Genomic DNA, 25,049 nt, shown 5'->3' on the forward strand with positions numbered 1-25,049 from the left:
TTTCTCACTAATTTTTGCACATTAAGGTGTCGTACTGTTTTTAACTATGTAGGACAGCCTCGTGTTCCTGTCTCTGGAGAGAAGTGCATGGTGATTTCTAACTGATAGGTTCATTTAAAGATGTGATGAGCATCTGTCAGTCTGTGTATATCAGGAAAACACTAGTTGACTTTGTAGGTATTAAGAGTTCCTTAGGGAGAAGCATGCTTGTCTTAGTAAATGTGACTAACGTCTTTAGAGTAATTATGTTTTCTAAGCTATAAAATGTAAAATATTTGGAAGATGCACTTTTATGCAGTGTTTTTATTTTTTCATAACTCATACAGAATGCTAAAACATACTTTTTTATTTTAAATAAAACCTTTTTTCCCCCCTCTTACCACAGGATAATGAGAAAAGGACCCCTTTACATGCTGCTGCCTATCTGGGAGATGCAGAAATTATTGAACTACTTATTTTATCTGGTATGTTGTGTTCCTGTTAATGGGAAAAAGATAACTCTATGCACATCCAAAGAAATATTTATGTACATCTTAGTCTGTGTAGCTTTTGTTGAGATATTTAATGTACTAGAAATTAAATATGTTTATACTAAAATTCTGGTTTCCAGACTTATCAGTGTTATAATACTGTATAGTTCTGCTCTAAAATATTTCTTTGAGGAAGCTTTATCAGTTTTAGCATTTTTATTTGTAGGTTGATCAGCTTTAGGTAGTTTAACTCTAGTTTAAAGAAGTAATACTGTATATATTGTAGGTAGAAGTTAGCAGCATGGCTTTGGTCAGAAGTGGCCTTCAGATAAACAGTGAAAGTTGAACACAGAAGATTGCACCCAGAGCTGGTTATATTATTTCTAAGTATCCTTTGCTGTTGGCTTAAATACACAGAATATAATTAGGATCAGCTGAAAATTTTCAGATCTGTTGTCTTCTTTTCTATTTATTTGTATGGAGACAAAGTACAAGTTCTTTAAAGCAGTATGCTTCTGTCTTTAAGGTAGAAACCCAAGAAACTAAACCAAAATCCTGAAAGCAGAACTTCATGACTGAGAACTGAGATACCGAGTTGATTATCTTTGATCTCGGACAAATCTACCCATCAGGTAGCTTGAGGCTGAATTCATGATATGGAGCTTTAAGATTAAATAGAAAGATTAAAACTTGTAACGGTCCCATAGAACTGCTTCAGTCTTCTATCTGCTTAATGGCACACCTTATGTGTGCAAAGCGGGCAATTTCCACTGCCCCCCACCCTCCCCTTCAACCTTCAGTAACAAATGTAGCTTTAAGGAAATGTCACTCGAAGATTGTAGGAGCGGCTTTCAGGCTTTCAATTGAAATTTCCAGGCACAATTTCATTTGTTATAATTTAACAAGATAGAATCTTCTCATTATATACATATTATACATACTCTCTATAATTATATATAGTTATAATTAATTAATATCACATTATGTATGTTTTTATATATATATTTATATATATATTTCTCATGTAAGTATTTTATAGTGGTAATTTGTCCAGAAAAGTTTACCTGTGTTTCTTGAGAAGGTGCTGTTTTTCCTGTCAAGAAAAAAAACAAGTTCTGGTGACTCTTGAAAATACATAATGACCCCTTTCTTCTGAAAAGGAGTCTTGGATTTGGCAAGGATTTTTTTTTTTTTTTTTTTTTTTTTTTTTTTGGGCTGGGGGGGTGCGGCATTTCACAATGATTAAACCAAAACCAAACAAAACCCCCAAACAACTAACCATGTTATAAACTTGGCAAAGTTGTAGTCGGCTACTTCTGGAAGTGAAGCTTCTGACGGTTTTGGGTGAAAAAGAGTCCAGTTACCACAACTGTCATGGAAAAACACATATCTCTTGGGCAAAGGGCTTATGGAAGGAGCAAGATTCTAGTTCAGATATTAATGAAATGAGACCCTGACTGGGGGATGGCAGTAGGGAAAGAAAGGTTAGTCATGCTATTTGGGCACATAGCCTGGGGATAAGTGTAAGAAAAACTGGAGAACAAAAGAGGGAAGTGAAGAACTAAAAATTGGAGGAGAGGTTGTGTGGTGCTGCTGTGTCTGCAGATTGTTCAGGAAGACTGGGAGGCATTAATATGTCTCAGATAACATTTATTTAATGAAAAACAAGATTTACTTACCCAAAACAATGTATTAAATAGTTGCAAAATCAAAAGCTTCAAAAGCCGTGGCATGTATAGGCAATATCAGTGTAACTTTGCTGTGCTCATGCGCTATGCTGTGGACGTCAGTTGCATGTTTGTGCCTTGCTGTAGAAACATGGGCTCATGAATTTCAAAGCGGGGGGGCTGCGCTGGGAATGAATCTGGTTGGTAGTGAAGGAGGCACAGTCACCGGTTGTTGGTGCGTAAGTGAAAAAAGAAGGGCATTACAAGATGAGAAAGTGTGATGTCTGTTAAGGCTGTTCAGTTTGAAAGGCTGTGCGCTGATCTGTATGTTACCTGCTTGCAAGCTGTGGTTTTAGGCAAGCAGTGTAAACCAGACTCTTTAAAAAGTAGTCACCAATTTTAGACTTCTTCATTTCTGAATGCTGGATTTGAAGTGTTTGTGGTCTGTGAAGTGTGAGTGCTCACAGCTGTGTCTGAAGTGCTGCACCAGCCATTTCTGAGAAATCAGGTCTAGGTGTCTCAAAATGCACAAGCCAAGATTTTTCTTTTAACTTGCTTAATTTGAAGATGGGGAACAGAGGTTAAGTGTATTTATTCTCTCCATTTCATAAAGATACAGAAAATTAATCTATTGTGTTTCAGCTGGAAATCAAATCTCTCCTTTGAGACAGATGTATAATGTTACATTTTGTCATAATAGATGAGCATTAGATGAGCAAATAAAGAACATCTGTTACCACAGCAAGGTTTGAAGAAAGCTTGCTGTGTTGCGGGACCTCTTTTGGAACAATGAGAAAATATATTGTTTGTTGAATAAATAACATAGTTGTTCAGAAATCTCCTCTGTGCAGTAAATTTGCATGTAAAGTTTTTTATGCGGCTTTAATATATTGTAATATATTTGCACAAGCAATTGAATTAAGTAGTGTAGACAAATTCCATCCTAGCACTTCTCACCTTGTGAGAGCTTGGCTTTGTGACTTGTAATGTCATCTAATGTAGTTTTGCTGGAATGTTACTGGGAACCACTTTGGTGTTTTCCTGCTGTGCAAGCCATCCCACAAAGACTGTTTGCTTTGACTTTTGTGTTCTTTTTACAAACTGGACTTCAAAATTACTGAAGTCAGTATTAATCTTTCTACTACTCAGTAGCTCTTGCCCGATTCTTTCTCAATATTATCTATTCTTAGCTAAAGCATGTATCATATGTTACCTAGGTATAGGGTTTTTTTAATTTGATTGGAATGTATTTTGCATCCCATCCAGGGGATCCAGATTGCTTTCCAGTATGTATTTTGGATCGTACATTGCTGTTACGGTATCTTTATACTACTTCACTATAGATGTAAGCAACCTGTATTCCACATTCTGAAGGTATAACCAATTCAGCCTGTTTTCAGACTTTTGTGGAATAAGTTTTCAGTCTTACAAGCACACTTACTTAGTTTTGGATTCTTTGAGATATTTTCTCACTAAACCTCAAGGTTGCTTTGTGACCTCTACTATTGTAATCTTTCACCTGGCCAAGGGACCTGGAGGTGATGGTTTGGATACAGACTAAACAGCAGAGAATTGCTTCAGTGACTTCAGTTTGGGGCTGGACATCTAGATTGCCTTTTGCATTTTATCTTGAGACAGTGTTTCACTGAACACTAATGAACTTGTCCCTTGCAGATGCGAAAGTCTTGTCAACAAATTGTCCTACCGCTATGGTCTGTCTGTGGGAGTCCAAATATTCCAGTCTCTCTCCCTGTGAGATTGTAGCTAGTTAAGCAATTAGCATCCCTAAGCCTGTTAGGTAACGAGGTGAACAGTAAGTAAGAAAGAGGTGTGAAGATGATTGTTTATCAGCTACAGAGTGATGGAACAAAAGTTTGTATCGTAATCACTTGAGAATCATAATTTTAGAAGTGTTTTCTTTTTTGTATTCAGTGAAGAGTCACAACACCGATCACAGTTGTATTTTTATGATGTACAACTCTGCATCCTGGTGCGCAAATACATCTGTCTACTTTGCATAATAGCACTGGCTTTAACTGTGTAAATACTTGATGGCAAGCTAATGAGAAGTAGAAAAGTAAAATAATGAAGTCTTAATTAACTGAATGTCCAGCTTTCTGTTCTTCCCAAGAAGTCCTGATTAAAAAAATCAAACCTTGCTTTCACTTAAGTCCTGCATGTGAACGTTCTGGAGAGGCTTCTTGCTTTAGAAAAAAAATTCTTTGTTTGTCCTGTGCTTTTTTTCATGCCATCAGAGTCTTATTCTGCAGGCAAGTGTCATGTGAGAAGCAGGACAGATTAGTGTGCTCCCAGAATGTGTTCTTTTGATTAGTAGCTTTTTTTTCACATGTTTTCTTTAAACTACCATGCAGACTTATTATTGCTTTCGCTGAAATCAACATAGTTTATTAAAATAAACATCTGAATTATCTATTTGTTTTCTTTTGAATAGATTTAGTTACTACCTTGCATGATACACTAGCACAACACATTTCTGTTTGTTTAACCCGAAATTTTCACTGCATGGAGCTCAACCTACATGAGTGTGTGGGCAAACTCAATCTCATTAAGGTTTGGCAGCCCACAAGTTTTTGTTGAGCTTTCCTCTAGGTCAGCTGGAAAATGCAGGAATCGTGCTGACGCTGGAAAACTATCATTGTAGTAATAACAGATTTTGGAAAATAGTAAAGACCCTCCAATGTTACTCCACTCTAGACATCTCTGAGTTTTCTTTCATCTAAGTTTGAAGCTATGGAAGTATTAAAAATCCATTCAATGACAGTCACACAGCTCAGCTGTTGAAAAGCTATTGCTGCAAAAATATCAGCTGCATGAAGCTCCCTTTGTTTGGATTGCAGATGTACCCACATGCCGAAGGCGTTTCACAGGGGCTCCTTTTACATGGGCTGTATCTTTCAGCTGCTTTGTCCTCATCTGACAATGGTGTTGGCTACCTTTTTTGAGCTGTCTTAACTTCCCCCTGGCAGCGGTAACAGCCAGTTGCTGTGAAGAAAGTAGGGCTGGTGTTCTTTGAGAGAGAAAATGGAACCGACGTATGAAAAGGTAGAAGCGTTCAGTAGCTTGAGGAGTCAACCTCATGTTGCTCTCTGAAGCTCGAGGTGGCCAAGATGTGGCACAAACTATGAAGTTCTGAAAGAAAATGGACTTCTTACACTGACAAGGCAGCAAAGTTCTGGAGGGTGACTTTGACTTGTCTGTGGTTTTCCTCCCTTTTGTGGCCAGGGTGTCCATGTGTTTTTCTGGTGATGTGGGTTTTGGGTGGTTTGGTGGTTGGTGGGTTTTGGGTGGGGTTTTTTTTGTTGTTGTTGTTTGGGTGGGGGTTTCTGTTGGGTTTTTTTAAGCAATAAAAATAAAAACTCTTGTTGAAGCATCATTGTGGCTGGTCAAAAGATATTGCAGTCCTGTCCCACTCTTGATTCTGCGCCCCCCACCCCCCACCACCCCCCATAGATCCACTACTGTGTATTTAGCTTATGAATAAGAAGAAGCTTCCTCAAAATGAGATCTTACTATTTTTGCAGCAATAGCTTTCCAAGTATCCAAGTTCTCAGTAGGAAATTACCCTAGATTTTTATTATGGATTGCTCCAATTGATATGTCAAATCTTCTTTTACTTTACAAAGTCTTTCTGTATTCTCCTGAATGTTCATAAATTTTTCTATTTAAGGAAAAGTTTTCTCCTCCATCTGTTCATTCCCCAGTGTAGCTTGAGAATTTCTGCTTGCCACTTTTAAGTACTTCCATGGTCATCTTCTCTAGATAAAAAGTGGATCATTTAAAACTGAAAAACTTCTGAAGCTAATACTAGCCCTTAGGAAAATAATTAAATAGAATCTAATTACAGTAGGACTACTGATTATTCTCAGTGATTTATACATGGGATCTTCCTAATTTCTGCAAATATAATTCCTAAAATTCTTTCAGTATAGTAATTAAGACAAAGTTTGTTAGCTTCTTTAAATACAATCTAAAGATCTTATTTACATCTTTTACTCCTAAATAAACATTTCGGAGCTTCAAATACTGAACATCAGATGTCTGTATTACATATCTGAATGAAAACACTTAAGTTTTATCTGCTTATACTATTGCTTAATTGCTATCACATCTTGTACGATAACAAGGGAAAATACCACCCTTGACAGTCTAAAAGTACAGACTGCAAATAACAGTGGAGGGCAGTTCAGTACTTAAGTCAGTACTGTGAGCGAGGATGAAACTGTCTTGTCAGTTCTGTTGTATTTCTTTTTTTAATCTATTTTCAGCTAGTGACGCATGAGTAATGTAGCTGCTGCATTTGTTAAGTCTTCCAAGGGCATTTACAAATAGGAAGAGTTCTGGTGCAGTGTAGTTCAGGAAGAGAGTCACAGCAAAAGTTCTTACGAGAGGAACACAGAGGTGATATGCTGAGACATGGCTGTATATAGTTATGTGGTACATCATGGATGAAGGAGGAGGTGTGTGGCTGTTCCTTACAGCATTTCCTGCCCAGTTATTTGTTGCCTGTCTCTTCAAAAGATGGTTGAGGTGATAGTTATTATTTGAATGCAAGGATATTGACACCAATGAAGTAACAGCTGGACTGCAGAAACATATGTCCAGGTGTATTGGTGGCTAATAGCACATTTAAATGTGCAATTGCCAGATATGGACTGATATAATCAAAGCTTCCAGGATCACTCTGTACATCAGTGTACATACTGATTTGGAAAATGTGTCTCTTGGAACATAAATTTGCTAAAAGTAAGCACCACTGAGTTTCTGTACTAGACTTACTAAATAAAACATGTCTTTCTAATTGTCAGTCTTGTGAATGCAACTTTGCAAAGTGGAATGTAAGATTCAAGGAGGAGGGAAGAAAAATATTACATATTTCCCCCCACCTCCCCTTTTGCAGAGCAAAAATCCTACTTCTATATTTGCCTCGATGTGTAAACTTACTAGGCTGTACTAGCAAAGATGGTGACGAAAGGGAAGATCTTGTTCAATATTTTGCTTTAGTGCACGAACATGGAATAATAAGTTGGTTTGTTTGGAAGGTGTGGTTTTAAGGGAGTGTAATTTACATAATCAGTTCTTAAGTTCAAGCAATGATGATGGGTATTCATGTTGCAGTATTATATTTGCTATCTCTGGCAAGTCCCCAGATCCTTTTGCTGCAAGCTCTCTGACTTAAAACAATTGAGGTATAAGAAATTGTACATTAAACAGATGTTCTGAACAGTTTTGATAAACATGTTAAGATGAAGATCCTGAAGTCTTGGAAGATCTAGTGTGGTAGGGTGGGTTTTTTTGTTTGTTGTTTTCGTTTATTGAGAATTGGGGATTGAGGTATGCTGCACTGTGCTTTGAAAGAGCAAACAGCTGCCTAACTGTCATTTGAAATGTGAGAATTGCCCTGGTTAACACGTCAGCAGGTTGAGCTTCACAGAGATAATATTACATCGGCAGTGTTGTACAGTGAATTATGTACATACGTGTGTTCAAACTGTCTTTAAGAAACCATGAAACAAATAATCTTTAAGAAAAAGATATTCAGTAAAGGTGTAATTATTTTTTATATGTGAGACAGGCTACTTGGAAGGAAGATAGGAACGTTGTCAGAATGTGCAGGGACGTGATGAGGAAGGCTAAGGCCTATTTGGAATTAAATCTGGTGAGGGAGGTCAAGGACAGCAAGAAGGGCTTCTTCAAGTACATCAGTAGGGAAAGGACGACTGGGGAAATGTGGGCCCGCTGCTGGGTGAGGTGGGTGCCCTGGTGACAGAGGACACGGGGAAGGCAGAGTTACGGAATGCCGCCTTTGCTTCAGCCTTTGCTGCCAGGGCCGGCCCTCGGGTATCGCAGACACGGGAGGCAAGAGAGGAGGTCTGGAGAAAGGGAAACTTCCCCTGGTTGCGGGGGATCACATTAGATGTCACTCAAGCCAACCTGACACCCACAAATCCGTGGGACCCAGGGGGATGCACCCCTGAGCGCTGCAGGAGCTGGCAGATGTTGTTGCCAAGCCACTCTCCATCCCCTTTGAAAGGTCGTGGAGGACAGGAGAGGTGCCGGAGGACGGGAGGAAAGCCCGTGTCACTCCAGCCTTCCCAAAGGGCGAGAAGGAGGACCCAGGGAACTACAGGCCGGTCAGCCTCACCTCCATCCCTGGAAAGGGGATGGAGCAGCTCATCCTGGAGGTCATCTCAAAGCATGTGCAGGAAAAGAAGGTTATCGGGAGTAGTCAACATGGATCCACCCAGGGGAAATGATGCCTTCTGATAGCCTTCTGCGGTGGAATGACTGGCTGGTAGATGAGGGGAGAGCGGTGGGTGGTGCCTACGCTGACCTGAGCCAGGCTTTTGGCAGTGCCCCCCCCCAGAGCCCCCAGGCAAGCTCAGGAGCTGGCTGGGTGAGCGGGCAGTGATGGGCTGAGCGCGGGCTGAGGGCAGAGCTCAGGGGCTGCGACCAGCGGCGCAGAGCCCAGCCGGGGGCCTGTAGCCAGCGCTGTGCCCCAGGTCAGCGCTGGGTCCCGTCCTGTTCAGCTGGGTCATCGGTGACCTGAGGGGACGGAGCGCAGCCTCGGCAGGTCTCCCGATGGCACAAACTGGGAGGAACCGCCGGGACACCAGCAGGCCGTGCTGCCCTCAGCGAGGCCTGGGCAGGCTGGAGAGCCGGGGGGAGGGGACCTCATGGGGTCCCACAGGGGCCAGCGCGGGGTCCTGCCCTGGGGAGGGACAGCCCCTGCACCGGCACAGGCTGGGGGTGGGCTGCTGGGGGGCAGCTCTGCGGGGAAGGGCCGGGCGGTGCTGGGGGACAGCCGGTTGCCCGCGGGCCAGCGGTGGCCCTGTGGCCGAGAAGGCGGGTGGGAGCCTGGGGCGCGTTAGGGGCAGCGTGGCCAGCGGGTGCAGGGAGCTGATCCTGCCCCTCTGCTCGGGCTGGTGAGGCCCATCGGGAGTGCTGGGCCCAGCGCTGGGCTCCCCAGTCACGGGAGACGGGGAGCTGCTGGGGAGGGCCCAGCGGGGGCTGCGGAGCTGGTGAGGGGCCTGGAGCACCTCCCTGGTGAGGAGAGGCTGGCAGAGCTGGGGCTGTGTAGCTGGAGAAGGCCGAGGGGGGTCTCACCCGTGCGTACCAACACCTTAAGGGTGGGTGGCAGGAGGATGGGGCCGGGCTCCTTCCAGTGGTGCCCAGCGACAGGACCAGGGGCAACGGGCACAAACTGCAACACGGGAAGTTCCAGCTGAATATGAGGAAAAAACTCTTTACTTGGAGGGTGGCGGAGCCCTGGCGCAGGCTGCCCAGGGAGGCTGTGGAGTCTCCTTCTCTGGAGACATTCAAACCCACCTGGGCGCGATGCTGTGCAGCCTGCTCTGGGTGAGCCTGCTTCAGCAGGGGCTTGGGCTAGGTGATCTCCAGAGGTCACTTCCAACCCTGACCAACCTGTGACTTTCTAATATGTGCAATGATCTGGAGTAGGGCTTTACCCCAGAGGATGAAGGCTGTAAACTTCCTCACTGTCGCATGGTAGGAGTATGATGGGGTTGAAGGAGCTTTATGTTTCATGGAGACCATCTGAAAGTGGGATTAGGGAATGCATAATGTTTTCCCAAATCATGTGCTAGGGAGTAAAGAACAGCCTAGAGGGGGATTATGTTCTCAAATCCAAAGCTGTTTAGAGAAGTTGTTCTATGAAATTAGAATCATTCTTCGCAGTGTGTCTTGGAGGAACGTAGGAGAGAAGTATCTCTATTAATTTACAGTATTATCTATTTAACCTATCTAGAGCTGCGATTCCCGCATTAGTAGTGCGTATGTGGATTTTTGGTAGTACACTTATTCTGATTATTACTTTAAAAAATTTGTCTTTCATTCTAACATGTTTTGAACTCCTTTAAAAGTTTGTTGTGGGAGAAAAAACAAGTTTGGTGGTTCTTTAAGTCCACCAGAGATTTAGGTCTTTCGTCAGAAGTTAACTTTGTTTTTTTCCCGTTGTCAGAGAATTTACAGATCAGTTGTACATTTGAAAAGTTAGTTTATTTTATTGTCTACATATTACACTAATTCAACTACGGGATGGACTAGACCTAGGGTTTCTTGCTACTTTGAGTGGCATATCACTTAGGGGGAGGGGGCAGATGTTTTGCTGATTTTTTTCTTTTGAGAGGACCATGTTACTTCTAGATATTGCATCAAATTTCCTTAGGTGTTTCTTTACCTAATGCCAACTTTCTTCCTTACCAGAAACAAAAACTACCTTCAGATATTCTTTGGCTTTAGTCCTAGCAAGTTAGATTAATTTACCACTGGGAACACCTTTTGTACAGTATCTTTTTGTATTTATTTTTGCTCTCTTCTGATGCGATTTTAGGCTGTGTGTTAAAGTACCAGAAATGTCAGGGAATTACTTAGCTGAACCCGTAAACACAGCTCGGAGTTTAAGCACATTTTCACTAGAGCTTAGGTGACTGCTGGTTCCTTGCAGTGGAAATGTACATCTCTCCCCTTCTGCTGGGCATGATGCTTCTCCTGTCTTAGGCTTCATCACCTGGGTGGATCTGACTTCACATCAAATCTTGCAAGTGTATTTTCCTGAGGAAAATCATGATGGTGATTAGCGACCCAGTAACTCCCCTAATTCCTTTAAAACACTTCAAAGACATTTGAATTAAAATTAGAAATAGAAATCAGTTAGACTTTGGAAGTCTTCACTCCTTGGCTGTTGGCTGTAGATGTGACGTCAGCTGAAGCTTGGAGTACCGTTTTGGCTCTTATTTTTCTCTCATCTGCTAAAATAAAAAACAGAAAGAAAGAAGCATGGCTACCAGTAACCTGGAAGACAAATCAAGATTTACAGATACATTTGAAATCTATTGATTACATTCTCACTTATCATTCAGGTTATTGTCTTTTACATTTACAAAGATTGCTGAACTTCCCAAGACATTTTTGGTGATTTTGAGAATCCTCAAATATTTTTTTTTTTGCTCAAGTTCTGTGCAGAATTTGATACAGTATACTGTGTTATGGTGCAGTACACTAGGTCCTTATGACAATTGACAAAACCAGATGTTTATGGTAAGATTAGGTCTCTTAAACTTTTGTTCGCTTGTGAGGGTTTTCTTCAAATGGACTTGGACTTTCTTCCCATTCCTTTGAACTTACTTTACAAAAACTTTTGAACTTGAAAAATAGGATGACACCATAAGCTTCTGAAATTTGCGTAAGGGAAGAGGGAAATCCCTGAAATTGTAGCCAGGAGTTAGACCTCAGGCTCTGTCTGGCACTTGGAAGATGTAGGGTCAAAGTGGGAGTTTGAATCCGGCATCAGCTTTCATGTTGTGTTCTTAAGCCTGATGGATTGACTAGAAATGGATAAACTCAGAGAACTGACATAAAATCTTTGGTTTGTTTGGTATATACAACTACAATTTTGTACAGACTGCTAAGTTTCTTGGAGAGGTTGTTCAGCTGTACTGGGAGAGACTTCTTTGCTAGTGCAGGTCTGGGAGGCTTGGTTCAGAACAACCTGTCTCTCAGCTGAGTATCCTGACCAGCAGCTGTTTGACATTTTGTGTCTTACTGACCTTCCATCCTTTTCTATTCTTTGCATGGAAAAAATTGGTTCTGACATAACAATATTAGTTTAGCCTGAGAAGTTAATAAGCCTTGAACATGTAGCATTAATGTTACCATCTGATATCATGTGTTGCCCTATCAACTCTTCCCAACGGTATTTCCAAACTATTTTTTCAAAAACATAGTATTTCGTCTAAGCTATCACATATCTGTAAGATCTCAGCAGTTTTCAAATAAAGATGGCTAAATTTCCACTCGGGGAATAAAAAAAATTATAAGGTTTTTTTACACAAACACATATATACATGTATACATATGTATATGTATATACAGTATATATATCTGTAAGAAATTAAATCATTACACAACGATTAAGTTTTCTTGTTTGTAGTTCACTGGAAGTTAGAATGCAGTTCAGTTGCTTCCTTCAGGAAAAAGAAAAAATCCTCAGATCCTTCTTTCCTTTTAATTATTAAGGAAAAAAACCAAAACCAGGCTTGTGTCCCTTAGAGGTGTTTGTGTGACCTTGTCTTCTGGTGGCAGGAACAGCTGTTTCTTAGGTGTGCTTTTAGAAGCAGAGCGGTGTGGTTATTACAGCCTGTCCATGAAGGTCCAAGAGGTCCTAGGTGACCTGGTGGAGTAGAGAAGATTCCTTCCCAAATTACGAGTAGAAGCAGCAGTATGTTCTATATACCTAACGCATCAGACTCGCCAACCACAAGAACACTGGAAGCAATGGGGAATAAATGTAGCCTCTTTCTCTGGTTTAATGGAGAATTTCAACTATAGTGCGAAAGTATGAGATCTGTTGCTGAATGAAGGCAAGGAGTCTGTCTTTCTTACCCAAGTGGGTTTTTTTTTCTTTTTTATGTGCCTTTGGAAGTGCAAAAGGTTATAAAAGATTACCTAGTGTAAAAAGATGAGTACACTTTGATGGAAGACTATTACGGGTGCAGTGTTAAAAGAATTCCCTCAAAGGGTGGGCTTTAGCTGGAGAAAAGACTCCTTTCCCTTTTTTACATCGTGCTGTATTAATAATGAGCCTAGAATAAGTATCTTCCAATAGTTCTATTTCTGTACTTGAAAATATTTAAGTCTTCCTGTAAATATATTATAAATCTCTGTTATTTTTATTTTTTGTTACAGGAGCTAGAGTTAATGCCAAAGACAGCAAATGGTTGACTCCTTTACACAGAGCTGTGGCATCTTGTAGTGAGGTATGCTTTTTTTGTTTACTGCTTTGTGTTAAAATAAGACATCTCAAATTACAAATTTTACATATAAATTACAAATATTACATATTTGTAATACTACATATAATTTGTCATATTACAAATAAATTCTGTTATTTGTTTGGGGTTTACAAAGTGAAACTACTCCAAAGGTTTGGAATTGCAGAACATTTTTGCAACAGTTCGTTTAATCTGTTGAAGGTATGTGTGTGTATATATCTCAAATCCATGAGTGGGAAGAAAGGGGGGAAAGCTATAAACTTCTAGGGCTCAGCTTTGTTCTCTGCCATTTCCCTAGCAGAGGTTTCTGCATGCCGGGTTCTCAAGTCCAGTTTACTTCTCTTAAGGTAACCAGAATGGGTCAGCATGAGGGAAGTAGAGGTGAATTAAGATTTAGTACAGCTTTTATGGCATAATCTTTGCATTTCTTTATTTTTTTACATCCTTGTCTCTTCAGGCGTTGAAGAAATAAATGGTTCTGTAAGTCCTGCAAACGTCATTTTTTAAAAAAAGCGATGAACGAGTAATGGTAGTATTGAAAATCACTTTAAAAGTTATAAATGAAATATGTGGAAAGTTTTTTTAAGTCTACCAGTTACACAATCATGAGAATATAACAATATAAGAAATTACTTTGTTGCTGTTCCTCTATTATTGATGTCCTAGTAAAAATTTTAAATTCCTGTGGAAGATCAAAACAGAGAAATGATGAGCTTGTTGTGTGCAAGAGTTTATGCAAAGCAGTCTCCTTTGAGATCCTGAGTCAAACTGATGCTCATTTCAGTATGTCTCAAAAAAGTAAAGGTTTTTTTAAAGATGCTGTGTAAATTTTTGTTTGAGAAGATGGAATTGAATATTTTGGTTTTGACAAGTATTGAACTTCATCTATTTGATACATGAAGTATCTAAGCAAGCCTTGTTTCAGTTTTTGCTTTTGAATTCCCTGGATAGATTGCAATATGTTGCCACTAGCATTAATAGCTAAGTTATGTGGAGACTGTGTTATTCAAAACAGTGTTTGAAAATAAATCTTCGAGGATGCCTTTATTCCCAGATGCAATTTGTTCTTCTTGAGGTATTTTTAGGCTGCTCCTTTGGGAGCTGACCGAAGCACCAAATGCTGCATTCTTCAGAGCTGAGGGACAATAAAGCTCTTTCTATCAGTAATGCTTGCAGAGAAGAGTGCTGCAGGCAAACTGGACCGAAATGGTAACTTCAAGTAATGCCACAATGTTCATCATATCTTTTTTAAATGTGGACTGTTCTAAACAAAATACTAGTCAAAAGCGAACATGTAAACCATTCATACTATTTATCCGGAAGGCAATGATAATTGCTTGTCAGAATTTTCTATTTATAAACACAGTAAGTCATAGGAGCCCACATATATGTTTGATACATGTAGGCACTGTTTTCCAGCTGACAGACATACATGGGTTTTGAGCATTCGATGAAAAAAGCTGTAATGAAAAAACTCTTCATAACGATTTCAGTAAAATATCTGGAGTTACTCTGGAAACAGGGACAGCTGCAGTTAAGCAAGAACATTGAAACATGCAAAACAGCTGGAATTACAGAATTACATATGCAGCTGCCAGCTGCACAAATTCAAGCAACTTCATGTCAAGACGGTCACACTCCAGGCCTCTATTTGTGTGCCTGGTGTACTTCGAAGAAAAAAAACCAAACCAAACTCAACCTAAAACCACCACAACAGACCCCTAAGCAGACTTGCTAACTCTTGAAATTCATTAATGCATGCGCACATAAAAATATAAGATACATTATTTTTATACTAGTGCCGTGGTGCTTATACTATGGTGCTTACTTCTACAAAAGGGTTAATAGCTGTTCTAAAATTTCCTTGTTCTGATTATGGTTTTTCTTAGTATATGGTTCAAAGAAGACAGAAGTTCAAAATACTGATTTGATTTTTGAAGTACTAAGTCTGCTTAAGTTTTTTAGAGAAGAGCTGTTCCAGTTCTCATTTAAATTACAGGCCTGTGATGCAGTATTTTCACTTTTATGTTTGTTCCTATTTTCTTTTTCATTGACAGTAGAAGAAATTTGAACATCTTAAATACAATGTAATATAGATAGAATAATAGATAGTAATAGTAGAATCAAGTGTTACTTAGCATTCTGCTCGTAGTTGAGAATAATGCCTAGCTATTGTACCACAGTGTAATTCAGAATTTCCAGTAACTACTTGTGGTAACATGTTTCAAGTTCAAAGTGCCAACCATTTATTTGTGTGCTCAGCGCTTGGGTCGGGCACCACTGAAAGCCATTAGTGAATTGTGGGAAGGTCACGGAGCTGACGTAAAATGCACTGTTCATCATCATGTTGATATTACAAATAGATTACTTTTTTTTTTATGCATTCCAATTGTGTGCACGTATTTTAATGAAATTTGTTTATCTTGCTGTAAAAATTAGTCTTATCTGTCAAATTTTCACAGCTTGTACTTTTAACAAAAAGAAATGAATAATCTTTTTGTAAGATGGAGTTCAGTGCAGCATTCTGAAATGGTTTTCGGGAGTTGCAACAGTGTATGTTGAAACTTCTTGTGTGCTGTTTTGTCTGTGGTTCTCTGAATGTACGTTTTAATAAGCTGTTCTTTGCTTTGCCATTTCCAGACTTTGACAGTTCAAAAATTTTGCTTGGCAAATTGGTGAAACGCATCATTAAGTTCATAGTACTTCATTAATCCTTAGCAATGGAAGTTTTGGAAATTAGTTGTGATGAAAAACAATTTGCCAGATGGCTTAAGGAACTGGATAAAAGACCTGGAAATGGTTGATTCAGTTGAATCCTGTAGGGTGTGTATTGCTCGTGTTCTTGAGAGCATCCCCAAATCTGGATTTATGGTAAAGTACAAGATGATATTTACAAAGCATAAGATGATGTTTACAAAATAACAAATAGTGAATAGTTTTATTACTGCTATACTGTCCTTGGATTTAAGGCTGGCATTTCAAATCTTCTCTAAGTGGCTTGGGTTTTTTTGTAAATGCTTTCAGGATGCTGTTCAGGTGTTGTTAAAGCATTCAGCAGATGTCAATGCTCGTGATAAAAACTGGCAGACACCCCTACATATAGCAGCTGCAAACAAAGCTGTGAAATGCGCTGAAGCTTTGGTGCCTCTCCTAAGCAACGTAAATGTGTCTGATCGAGCAGGCAGAACGGCATTGCATCATGCAGCTTTCAGTGGACACGTTGAGGTAAGTTATTTTTCTTACCTTGTTTCCCGCTTGTCATTCTGTCCCTCACATTTCTGGTATTTAGTTTCTCCGTTTAAAACCATGTTTCACCCACCTGCTCAAAAAAACCCAATTCCTATTTTGTATTTGAATTTGTCTTCTGTACGCATCTGTGTAGAGAATGGTTATGGAAAATACACGTTACATAATTTAGTTGGAAGGTTCTTAACAGCGCTCATCTTAAGACAGAAGCAAATTTGCCTGAGTTAAGTGGAGCTAAACTAGTAATAGATAAATGTAAAATGGAAAAAAGAAAATACTTTCCTGTTCAGTAGATAGTGGACATATGGAATGTGTCGTCACTGAAATGTGGATGAAACACATGTAATAAGCTCTAACTCACTAATCTTCAAGCCTCGGAAAATGTCTGGTGATAAATTTCCATTGTAGTTGTGTAGAGGCAGTTGGAGGCGAATCAGCAATAGGCTTGCTTTTAGAAATTACCTTTAGTGAATTCCATAGTAATAGCCTGAAGATTTCAAAGATTCCACAGCTTTGCCATATTTAACTGGGAAATGTTTTTGTTCATGCGGAGTTTTGTGTTCCTTACAGATACTTCATTACTGCTGCCAAGGTGGGCAGCCAGTTTTTTTAAGCTTGTGGGATATTCGAAACCCAACACATTTAAATCCTTGGAAAATGGATACGTTTTTATTTTCTCTTATGAATTTCTTCATCTAACTTTTAAGCAGAGTTTTTCCATTATGAATAATACTACTTTTCTTTCTGTTCATCTCAGATGGTCAGCTTACTGTTGTCTAGAGGGGCCAATATTAATGCATTTGACAAGAAAGACAGACGAGCTATACATTGGGCAGCATATATGGGTATGTACATTTTTCAGCTGATTACTATTGTGGTAGTAAAAAAATCACCTTATGTTTAGTGGGTTTATATGTTTTTAGGAAAAATACTGACACTGTAAGCATTGAGGCTATCTCTGTCTGCCAGGAGACCATTGATAGTCTATTTCAAATTGCCTTGTAAATGTGTTTTTATGGTGAGAAAAATCAGTTTATTTGAAAAAGAAAAGTAAGGTAGGTAATTTTGTTCTTTAAAAAGAAGGGACTATGTTCCTTAATCAGCAGGAGTCTAATCACAAGTGAAAACTTCTGCAGTAATGCTAAATAGAAAGTGATAAATTCATACAGGGGGCACCTGAAACAAAGGATCATTACAGCAACCTTGGGGATTATATTTTAAAAGAAGACTATTTCCTCTCTGAAAGTCCCAAATTCTTGCTTTGCCATGTTATTCCAGGCGTGGATAATTATTGTCCTCATGGTATTTATTGATCAATGCACTGGCAATACTGTCAATGTATTTCATTGCCTTTTGTAAGACTTTCATTTTATTAAGTGGTAGGAATAGCTGTAAGAAATAGTAGAGTTTTGTATCTGAAGCTTCATTTTAAATATCAGCAATATAAACCATTGGAAGGTGATTCACAGAAAATGCAGGTTAGGAGTTCTAGGCTGACACTGACAATGACTTCTTAGCTTTAGCTAGTCACTTTGTTTCTAAGTAATTCATATGCAACTGCAGATTTTATTTGTCAATTGTTCATGTCACCGCAGAATACGCTGTACTTGTTCAGAAGCCAAAAAACTTAATGTCTCTTTTAACTTCCAGAAAATACCTAAAAATGCTCTTGAACACGTGCAACGTGTCATGTATGAGCAGTGAACAATTAAGTTTCAGGATCAATTTCAGGAAGAAGCCAGTTGAGATGATTCCGTGGTCTTGATTGTTATTCAGTATTTTAGCTTATTGCTTCATAATTTCATCCAGACAAGGGAGAAGAATAAAAGCAGTAGCATATTAGTATTGTATGCATCTGCAACCCCGGGAATTTCTTTCAAGGTGAAATGGGGAAATAAGACTTCATTGTATGTAATTTTTTGTTCCTGTTATATTTTGATGATCTACATTTTCCTAAATTTTTAAATTCTCCAGAAAATACATATCTATATGCCTAAGATACCATCTTAGAAAACTTAAGGAGAACAGTCAGGAAGAGAACGTGGTCCAGTTATTTATGGCAGCTTTTTTTCAGTGGTAATCATAGATGTGAACATTTTTGTTCCCATTATAAGAGGAAAATACTACTTGGAATGACTGTCTTGGTGAAAACCTTTATTTATATAAAAGAGCACTTTGTATTTTTGACAAACAGTCAAGTTAATATGAAAGAAGAGTAATTTCTATTCTGCCCCTTCCCTAAGCAAGCTACTTTTACTATATCTGATGTCAGACCAAAAAAATAAACACACATAAACAAGGAAATTACATGGGCTCAATATGTTGACATCTCTTAAGTCTAGGATAACTCTGCCTTGGAGATCTGATCTTAAACTGCATATTGAGGGGCATTTTGCTTGGTATTAATGCTCATTATTATGAATGAGAGAATTACTTATAAACAGGCATAATGCTGTGCAATGTGTGTGCATGGGGGAGGTTCTTAAAAACAGACTTAAGGCTGCTAATAAAACGTATTTCTCATCTGTGATTCTGTGGCATCGAGTATTTTACATAACTGCTTTTGAGTTGTTACGTTTCTCCAAGCAATGTTTCCTAGTCTTGCCAGGAAAGAACAAATGGAAGCAGTAACTTAAAAGTGGAAGTACCATTTTAAACATGCATACAGAGTGAAACAAAAGAGCAGTAGCATGTGGGGCATTACCTATTTAAATATGGTCGCCAGAAACTTTACCCTGAGTTTTGGGGGTTGATTGTTTTGATGAGTTGTTTGAAATGTGCTTTGGTCTGAGGACTGAGAATTCTGATCTTTACAAATGCAAAACCGTGCATTTACAAAATTTGACTTGTTGTAAGATCTCAACAGTTGTAAAAGTGACCTTACAAACACCTGGATTCACACAAAATTGAAATTTAGTGTTCTCTTTGCACAACTTGGTGTTTCAGGCCAATTTCACATTAGTCTTATATCCCTGACAATGCAGGTCTGAAATAATCTGATAGCAATGTAAACTAAAGCTGTGAAATCCATATGTGATATGCTAAAAAGAACAACAGGATCCTCTTGAGCTGTCATACGAGGAAAAGACTTGAATGTGCCAGCGGATTATGCAGTCATTGTCACAGCATTAATACCTTTAACATAATTTGAAGCTGTATGATACTGCATTTCAGCTACTGATACCAGTGCTTGAAACTGAGGAGTTAAAGAACAATAGATTTTGATTCAACATTTTGTGATATTTTGTATTAGTATTTCGTAATTTACTTACATATGCAAAGCAATGTCTGTGACAGGCTGTCCAACCACCTTACTCAAGGCGACTATTTGCAAAATTTTGTGGAATGAAACTTCTGCATGATGGCAGAGATCTAACGAGTGTCAGTGAGAGGGCAGATGTTTTCTGGCTTGTGCTCAGCTAGATGAGAGAGTCTTCTATTTTTCATATAAGCTACATTTATTCCATTTTTAGTCAGTGCTATTTCATACAGTGTTTGGGTGGGAAACTTTTTAATTTCTGATGTCGATCAACCTAAATATTCTTGCAGAAAATAGAGTTAGAAAAAGCTTTGAAATCCTTCAAATAAGGAAAAAACCCCTGTGACATTCTCTCTCACAATTCAGAGTGATTTTATGCTGCTTCAATTGTTTGAATAAAGCTTTTCCACCATATAAAACCACCCACAGAATAGAAAAAGAAGTTACGCTTTTCGTCACTCTACTATAAATAACTTTCTAGGGTTATTTCCATTGTTTCCCTTCCTTCCTGCTTTTCACCCGACTCCATTGCTGTCCAGTTACAATGCTGCAACTAAAATGGACTTCCATTCTTGCGTGCTAGTGTCGCCTTCATTAGTGTATCGGGATGTCGTCTCAGTGCTTCCCACTTCAAGTTCCTTGCTCTTCTGTTTGAGTGACTTCCACTGATTGCAGCTTGTGTTTTCAATGCAGGTCAGGGATTTTTTTGGTTATTTTCTTCTCCTTAAAGTTTTTCTGCCACTGTTCTTTTCAGTGACTCTCTTCTTTTCCTGCCTTTAATGTCTTCTGTACTTCTGTCTCTCATATAGGGCTTGGTTTCATTCTTGTCCCCGTTATATTTGGGTGAGAAGATTAGTATCATGTCTACATTTCTGTTTCTCTTCTTTCCTGCAATACTGAAGTAATTCAGAAGTGAAATATTGCAGCACTTCACGTTGTGCTGGTATACTGTGTTTCTGATTGGTATAGCTAGGTGAAACGTCGTTCTGTATGTTGGTGGGCATGCAGCATAAAATGGGTATCGTGGTGACTGAATATTTATCAAAATAGCTTTGTCTGTATTCCTTTTGGTAGACACTTCCTATTCAGCCTTTTGCAAATTCTCTTAGTCATTGAAAAAGCAAAGACCCTCACTTGTTATGCAGTACTTAAAAGTACCAAATCCAATCTTCAGTTTTACTTATGTGTTTGACTGGATAAGAATAAGTATTCAGTGTGATCCTCACCACTTTTTGAACTAAGGTAAGGGTGTCACTTGAAAGGTAAAACAAAGAATCCCACATCTGCTTGTACGGGCCAGTTACAAAGGTAAAGCACTCCACGTATTGTGGTCTTTTTAACTCAAGTGTGCCTTTTTATTCTGCAGGCTTTGTCGTAATGATCCGTGTGTTTTCAGTGATGACTTGTTTGGTGGTTAAATTAACAAGTGAGCAAGAATGACAGATTTTTTTTGGTTACACCATTTTCATAGCATTTCTCTTAGCGTGCAGTGTCACAACTGCATGCAAGCTAGCAGAGGAGCATGTGAGCATGGTAGCCAGGAAAGCTTGTTGCCCTCTGGAGTAAGCAGTGTGGTGTAGGGACCCCCGGCCCAGCCACAAGCTGGCAGTGAGAGCAACTGCCTGTTACTCAGGGTGGGCTCCCCACCCTCCCTTCCCTTTTCCACCCTCCCGGCTGGAACTTCCCCCAGGTCATCCCTTCCCCACAATCCCAACTCAACTTCCACTCTCCTCCCAGTGATTTAGGAGAAGAGTTGATGCTTTCAAAAGGCTGCGGTTCCTCAGAGGATTGAGTCAGTTTTGAAGGTGGAGCTTTGCTAAATTCTGTATAATTTGGCTCAACATTTTAATGGCTCTGCAAGTTGAAGAAGATGGTCTGGGATGGGAGGGGATATATTTTTATTTAAAAATAGAATATTTTCATGCTTGTTTAATTTTCAAAGTTCATGCCAAATGCCTTAAAAACCTTAATGGGCATGTTTGCAGTTGGGTGAAGGTGGAAGACTGACAGTCACGTACTCTCTCAAGTTGTTTACAGAAATTTGCAGTCAGTGTTTAATAAATACAAAGTTATTTCACCTCTCTAGTCCTCAAATCTTCCCAAAAACTCCATCTGCATAAGCAGAAACAAGATTTGTTTTCAATATATAAAATTATTTTTGCAGTATGAATACTATGATTATTAGAGGGAGTATGTAGAAGTAATCTCTTCTGGAGATGAACTTTTTATGTTGTTTTTATAGTTCATGATACAACTAGAATACAAGAACAATTCTTTATTTTCCAGATTGCATACAAATGATAATGTCTTGCTCATGTTATAATGATTGTACAATTATTAAGTTTGTAAACTTGTGCTGGTTAATATAAAATGCAACTTAATTCTTTTTGTCTTTATTATTTTAGGTCATATTGAAGTTGTGAAATTACTTGTGGCCCACGGGGCTGAAGTGACATGCAAAGACAAGAAATCATATACACCCTTACATGCTGCAGCATCTAGTGGGATGATCAGTGTTGTCAAGTATCTTCTAGATCTTGGAGTGGATGTAAGGAAGAATAAAACAAAGCGATACATATTTTTTTAGTAATTTGAAATGTTCTTGTTAGTATTGTAGCATGCTGTTTATTTAGAGGCAGGTTATGATAAAGTGAAAATAGTATTTCCCAAGATCTTCATTCACATACTTTTTTGTTATAAAACCTCATTCCCCCAAGTAACTTAAGAGCTTTGCAGATTTAGCAAAATTTTTTGGAAGTACATTTTTTTTAGTAGGCTTTTTGTTTATTTGGTATTTCTTACTCTTAGTTCATTGGACTGGAACTCAGGAAATAGGAATTCCGTCATTAGCTTTGCTACACAGTCCTCTTTGAACTGCAGGAAATTAAATGCTTTTGCTTGAGTTACTTGTAAAATGTAGTTTTACTGACTTTCTTACACCACGTAGGTTTTGGGAAATACTAAAAGTTGTGAGAAACTTCAATACCTACAGTAAGGAAGACCGTATGAGTATCGAAATGCAAAATAAATTAAAAGGCTGTACAGTACTTGTATGTAGATAGTCTGTTAACAACAAACAGTGAAACTGCGTAAGAAATCTGCGTTGTGCATCACATTTTAGTCTTACAAGGCTGGAGAGTGCTGCCAAAGTTCTGTCTTGAGAAGGAGATCAGAATTCAGTTTGTGTTGTACACAACAACAACTTTTACATCTATACGTGTCTGTCCTACTTCTCCCCTGCCACTCCACCCTCCCACTAAAAAAATAATTTTAAAAAAAGGAAAAAGAAATAAAAAGTCCCTTTAGCCTCTGCTTTTAACAGAAACCCACAAATTCTGTTGGAAAATGGTAGAGGTCCATGCTGTGCTTAGTCTGTAGGGTCTATGCACATTGCCACTGTTGACATTTTTTCCATCTCTGTGTTCTGTCAAGTTGCATACTGCGTACAGGAAGCTGGTGTGGAGACAATTGGAGGAGGCTGGCTCGTTTGTAAAGCAATCGTACTCTTCCCCGATACAGACTTCTTGATCAAAGTACTACGTCTAGAGCTTGCTTTTAATCTCTGGTTTTGAAGACTTCCAAAATGTGATGAAGACGTTATCTCATGAGAAGAGATTTTTCTTCGTTATAATTAAATGCTACTGTTATACAGGTTTTTGCCTGCCAACTAATCTTGGTTTGGTTTTTTTTCCTCTGGTAGATGAATGAACCAAATGCCTATGGAAATACCCCTCTCCATGTAGCTTGCTACAACGGGCAAGATGTTGTAGTGAATGAACTCATAGACTGCGGTGCTAATGTAAATCAAATGAATGAGAAGGGGTTTACACCTTTGCACTTTGCTGCTGCATCAACACATGGAGCATTGTGTTTGGAGCTTTTGGTCTGTAACGGAGCAGATGTAAATATGAAGGTAGGTGAATCCAAAGCCATACATTCACTTTTAAAGATCCAGTATATCTTTATCAGAGGTAACTTTTCAAAGTCGCTGTGTTTGGAAGATCCCACTGATGGCTGAGTACTTCTGTGAAAAGTACTATAGAAAAAATGAGCCAGTATGTTGCTCTAAGAAACTTGATCTGAATCTGAATATTTCAATGGAATGTAGTAAATAGCCTAAAAGGATAAAAAATAAAAATGACAATTCTGTCTGGTCAATCTTGATTATATTTCAATGTCAAAATTCCACATAATTTGGTGTCCCTAGTCTCTTCATATGAGTAAGAGCCAATCATGCAGAAGAATACAGAAGAACATGTTTGTCTTATAAATAAGCAGCATTAACAAAATCAAGGCTATTTCAGAGAAGTGTGTTCAACAGCTGGGTTTTTTAATTACCTCAGCAAAACTTTGTGAGCAGAGTTAGTATACGTTTTACATCTCTACTTGGTCACAAGCCTTTGGCTGCAGAATATTCCTTAGAATCCAGTCTTAGTAGAACTTCTAATTCACGCAAGCATAAAAGCAAACTATAACCTATATCTCTTATTATCTTCTGAAATGTCTAGGGTAAGGTCTTGAGATGTGAAACCTCCTGTTTTGTATTAAGTTGCTTTTTACTCTAGTAATGGAAATGTAACTGTTCAGAAATATCTGGTCCATGTCTGATACTTCTGTGTTCAGAAGTATCTGGTGTCTTGACAGGTTTCAGGCAAGGGGAAATAGGAAACAGGAACGAGAAGTGTTTCTCTTACAAAATATCTAATTACCTTTACTGTTGCCCATGTAGGAAAATAGGAAAAATTATCTCTTCTTTTGTTTCTTAAGTAGATTTGTTTAGAGTTCTGCCTGAATTCCAGCACCATCTCGATAAGAGGTGAACATTAGAATAGCTAACATTTCTGTTAAAAATGTTGGGGTTTGTGGCTAGCTTTGTGTAAGATATTTACACTGATTTTCAACTAACTAATTCTAAAATACAATTTTTTACCTATTGTTAGTGAACAATCTGTAGCCCACTGAAAATTTGGAATTTATTTAAAAATAAGCTGTTTGATGTGGAAAAATCTTAGATGTACGTCACTGCTCATTTCATATGTATTTAAACATGCAGGTCGTTTAATGAAAATGTACTTAAACTCAGTTGTGGAAAAATCCATCAGCAAAGTGCCCTGGGGAAGTAAGGAGCTCTGCTACAGGGTTTATTGCCAACTTGTCCTAAGATACACAGATCACAGTTCATTTATTTTTGTTGCCAGCTTTCCACTCTGCATAATATCCTAGGGCTGGATATGACTGAGGGCTTAGCCTTACAGGGCTGACTTCTGTCCTACATGATGTGTGTTCTGTCATGAAAAGTAATCCCACAATGTTAAATACACGTATGTTACAGAAATAAGAACAAAAGAGAAACATAAATATTACCAAATACGCTGGGTTGCAAGTGTTTGTGACTTTATGCATATTTTTGATGTAGGAGAAAGAAGCAGGGAGGGCTTAATTTCAGAAGGATGTGCAGCAAGTAACGGCGGTTGGGTTATTTTGGCTACTCATTATCAAATACATTGTAAGTTAGGAATGAAAATGAAACACTTGCAACATTCTGTTAGGATAATTAAACACTGTTAAAGATTGCTATAATCTTTATGTTTGAACT

At 38.7% G+C, this 25,049-nt stretch overlaps 1 protein-coding gene across 3 annotated transcripts in view; it reads left to right on the forward strand.

The window, feature by feature from the left end:
• ANKRD28 (ankyrin repeat domain 28) overlaps positions 1 to 25,049 on the forward strand; it is a 128,685-nt gene that overhangs the window by 69,133 nt on the left and 34,503 nt on the right. For all 3 annotated transcript variants that reach the window (XM_055708831.1, XM_014285468.3, XM_005445787.4), the window contains exons 3-8: positions 386 to 464; positions 12,863 to 12,933; positions 15,973 to 16,173; positions 16,952 to 17,039; positions 21,859 to 22,001; positions 23,154 to 23,366. In XM_055708831.1, the coding sequence (XP_055564806.1) occupies positions 386 to 464; positions 12,863 to 12,933; positions 15,973 to 16,173; positions 16,952 to 17,039; positions 21,859 to 22,001; positions 23,154 to 23,366 (795 nt within the window). The remainder of the gene's footprint in view (positions 1 to 385; positions 465 to 12,862; positions 12,934 to 15,972; positions 16,174 to 16,951; positions 17,040 to 21,858; positions 22,002 to 23,153; positions 23,367 to 25,049) is intronic.

This window comes from Falco cherrug, chromosome 4, assembly GCF_023634085.1.
Source record: "Falco cherrug isolate bFalChe1 chromosome 4, bFalChe1.pri, whole genome shotgun sequence".
In the NCBI taxonomy this organism is placed as follows: domain Eukaryota; kingdom Metazoa; phylum Chordata; class Aves; order Falconiformes; family Falconidae; genus Falco; species Falco cherrug.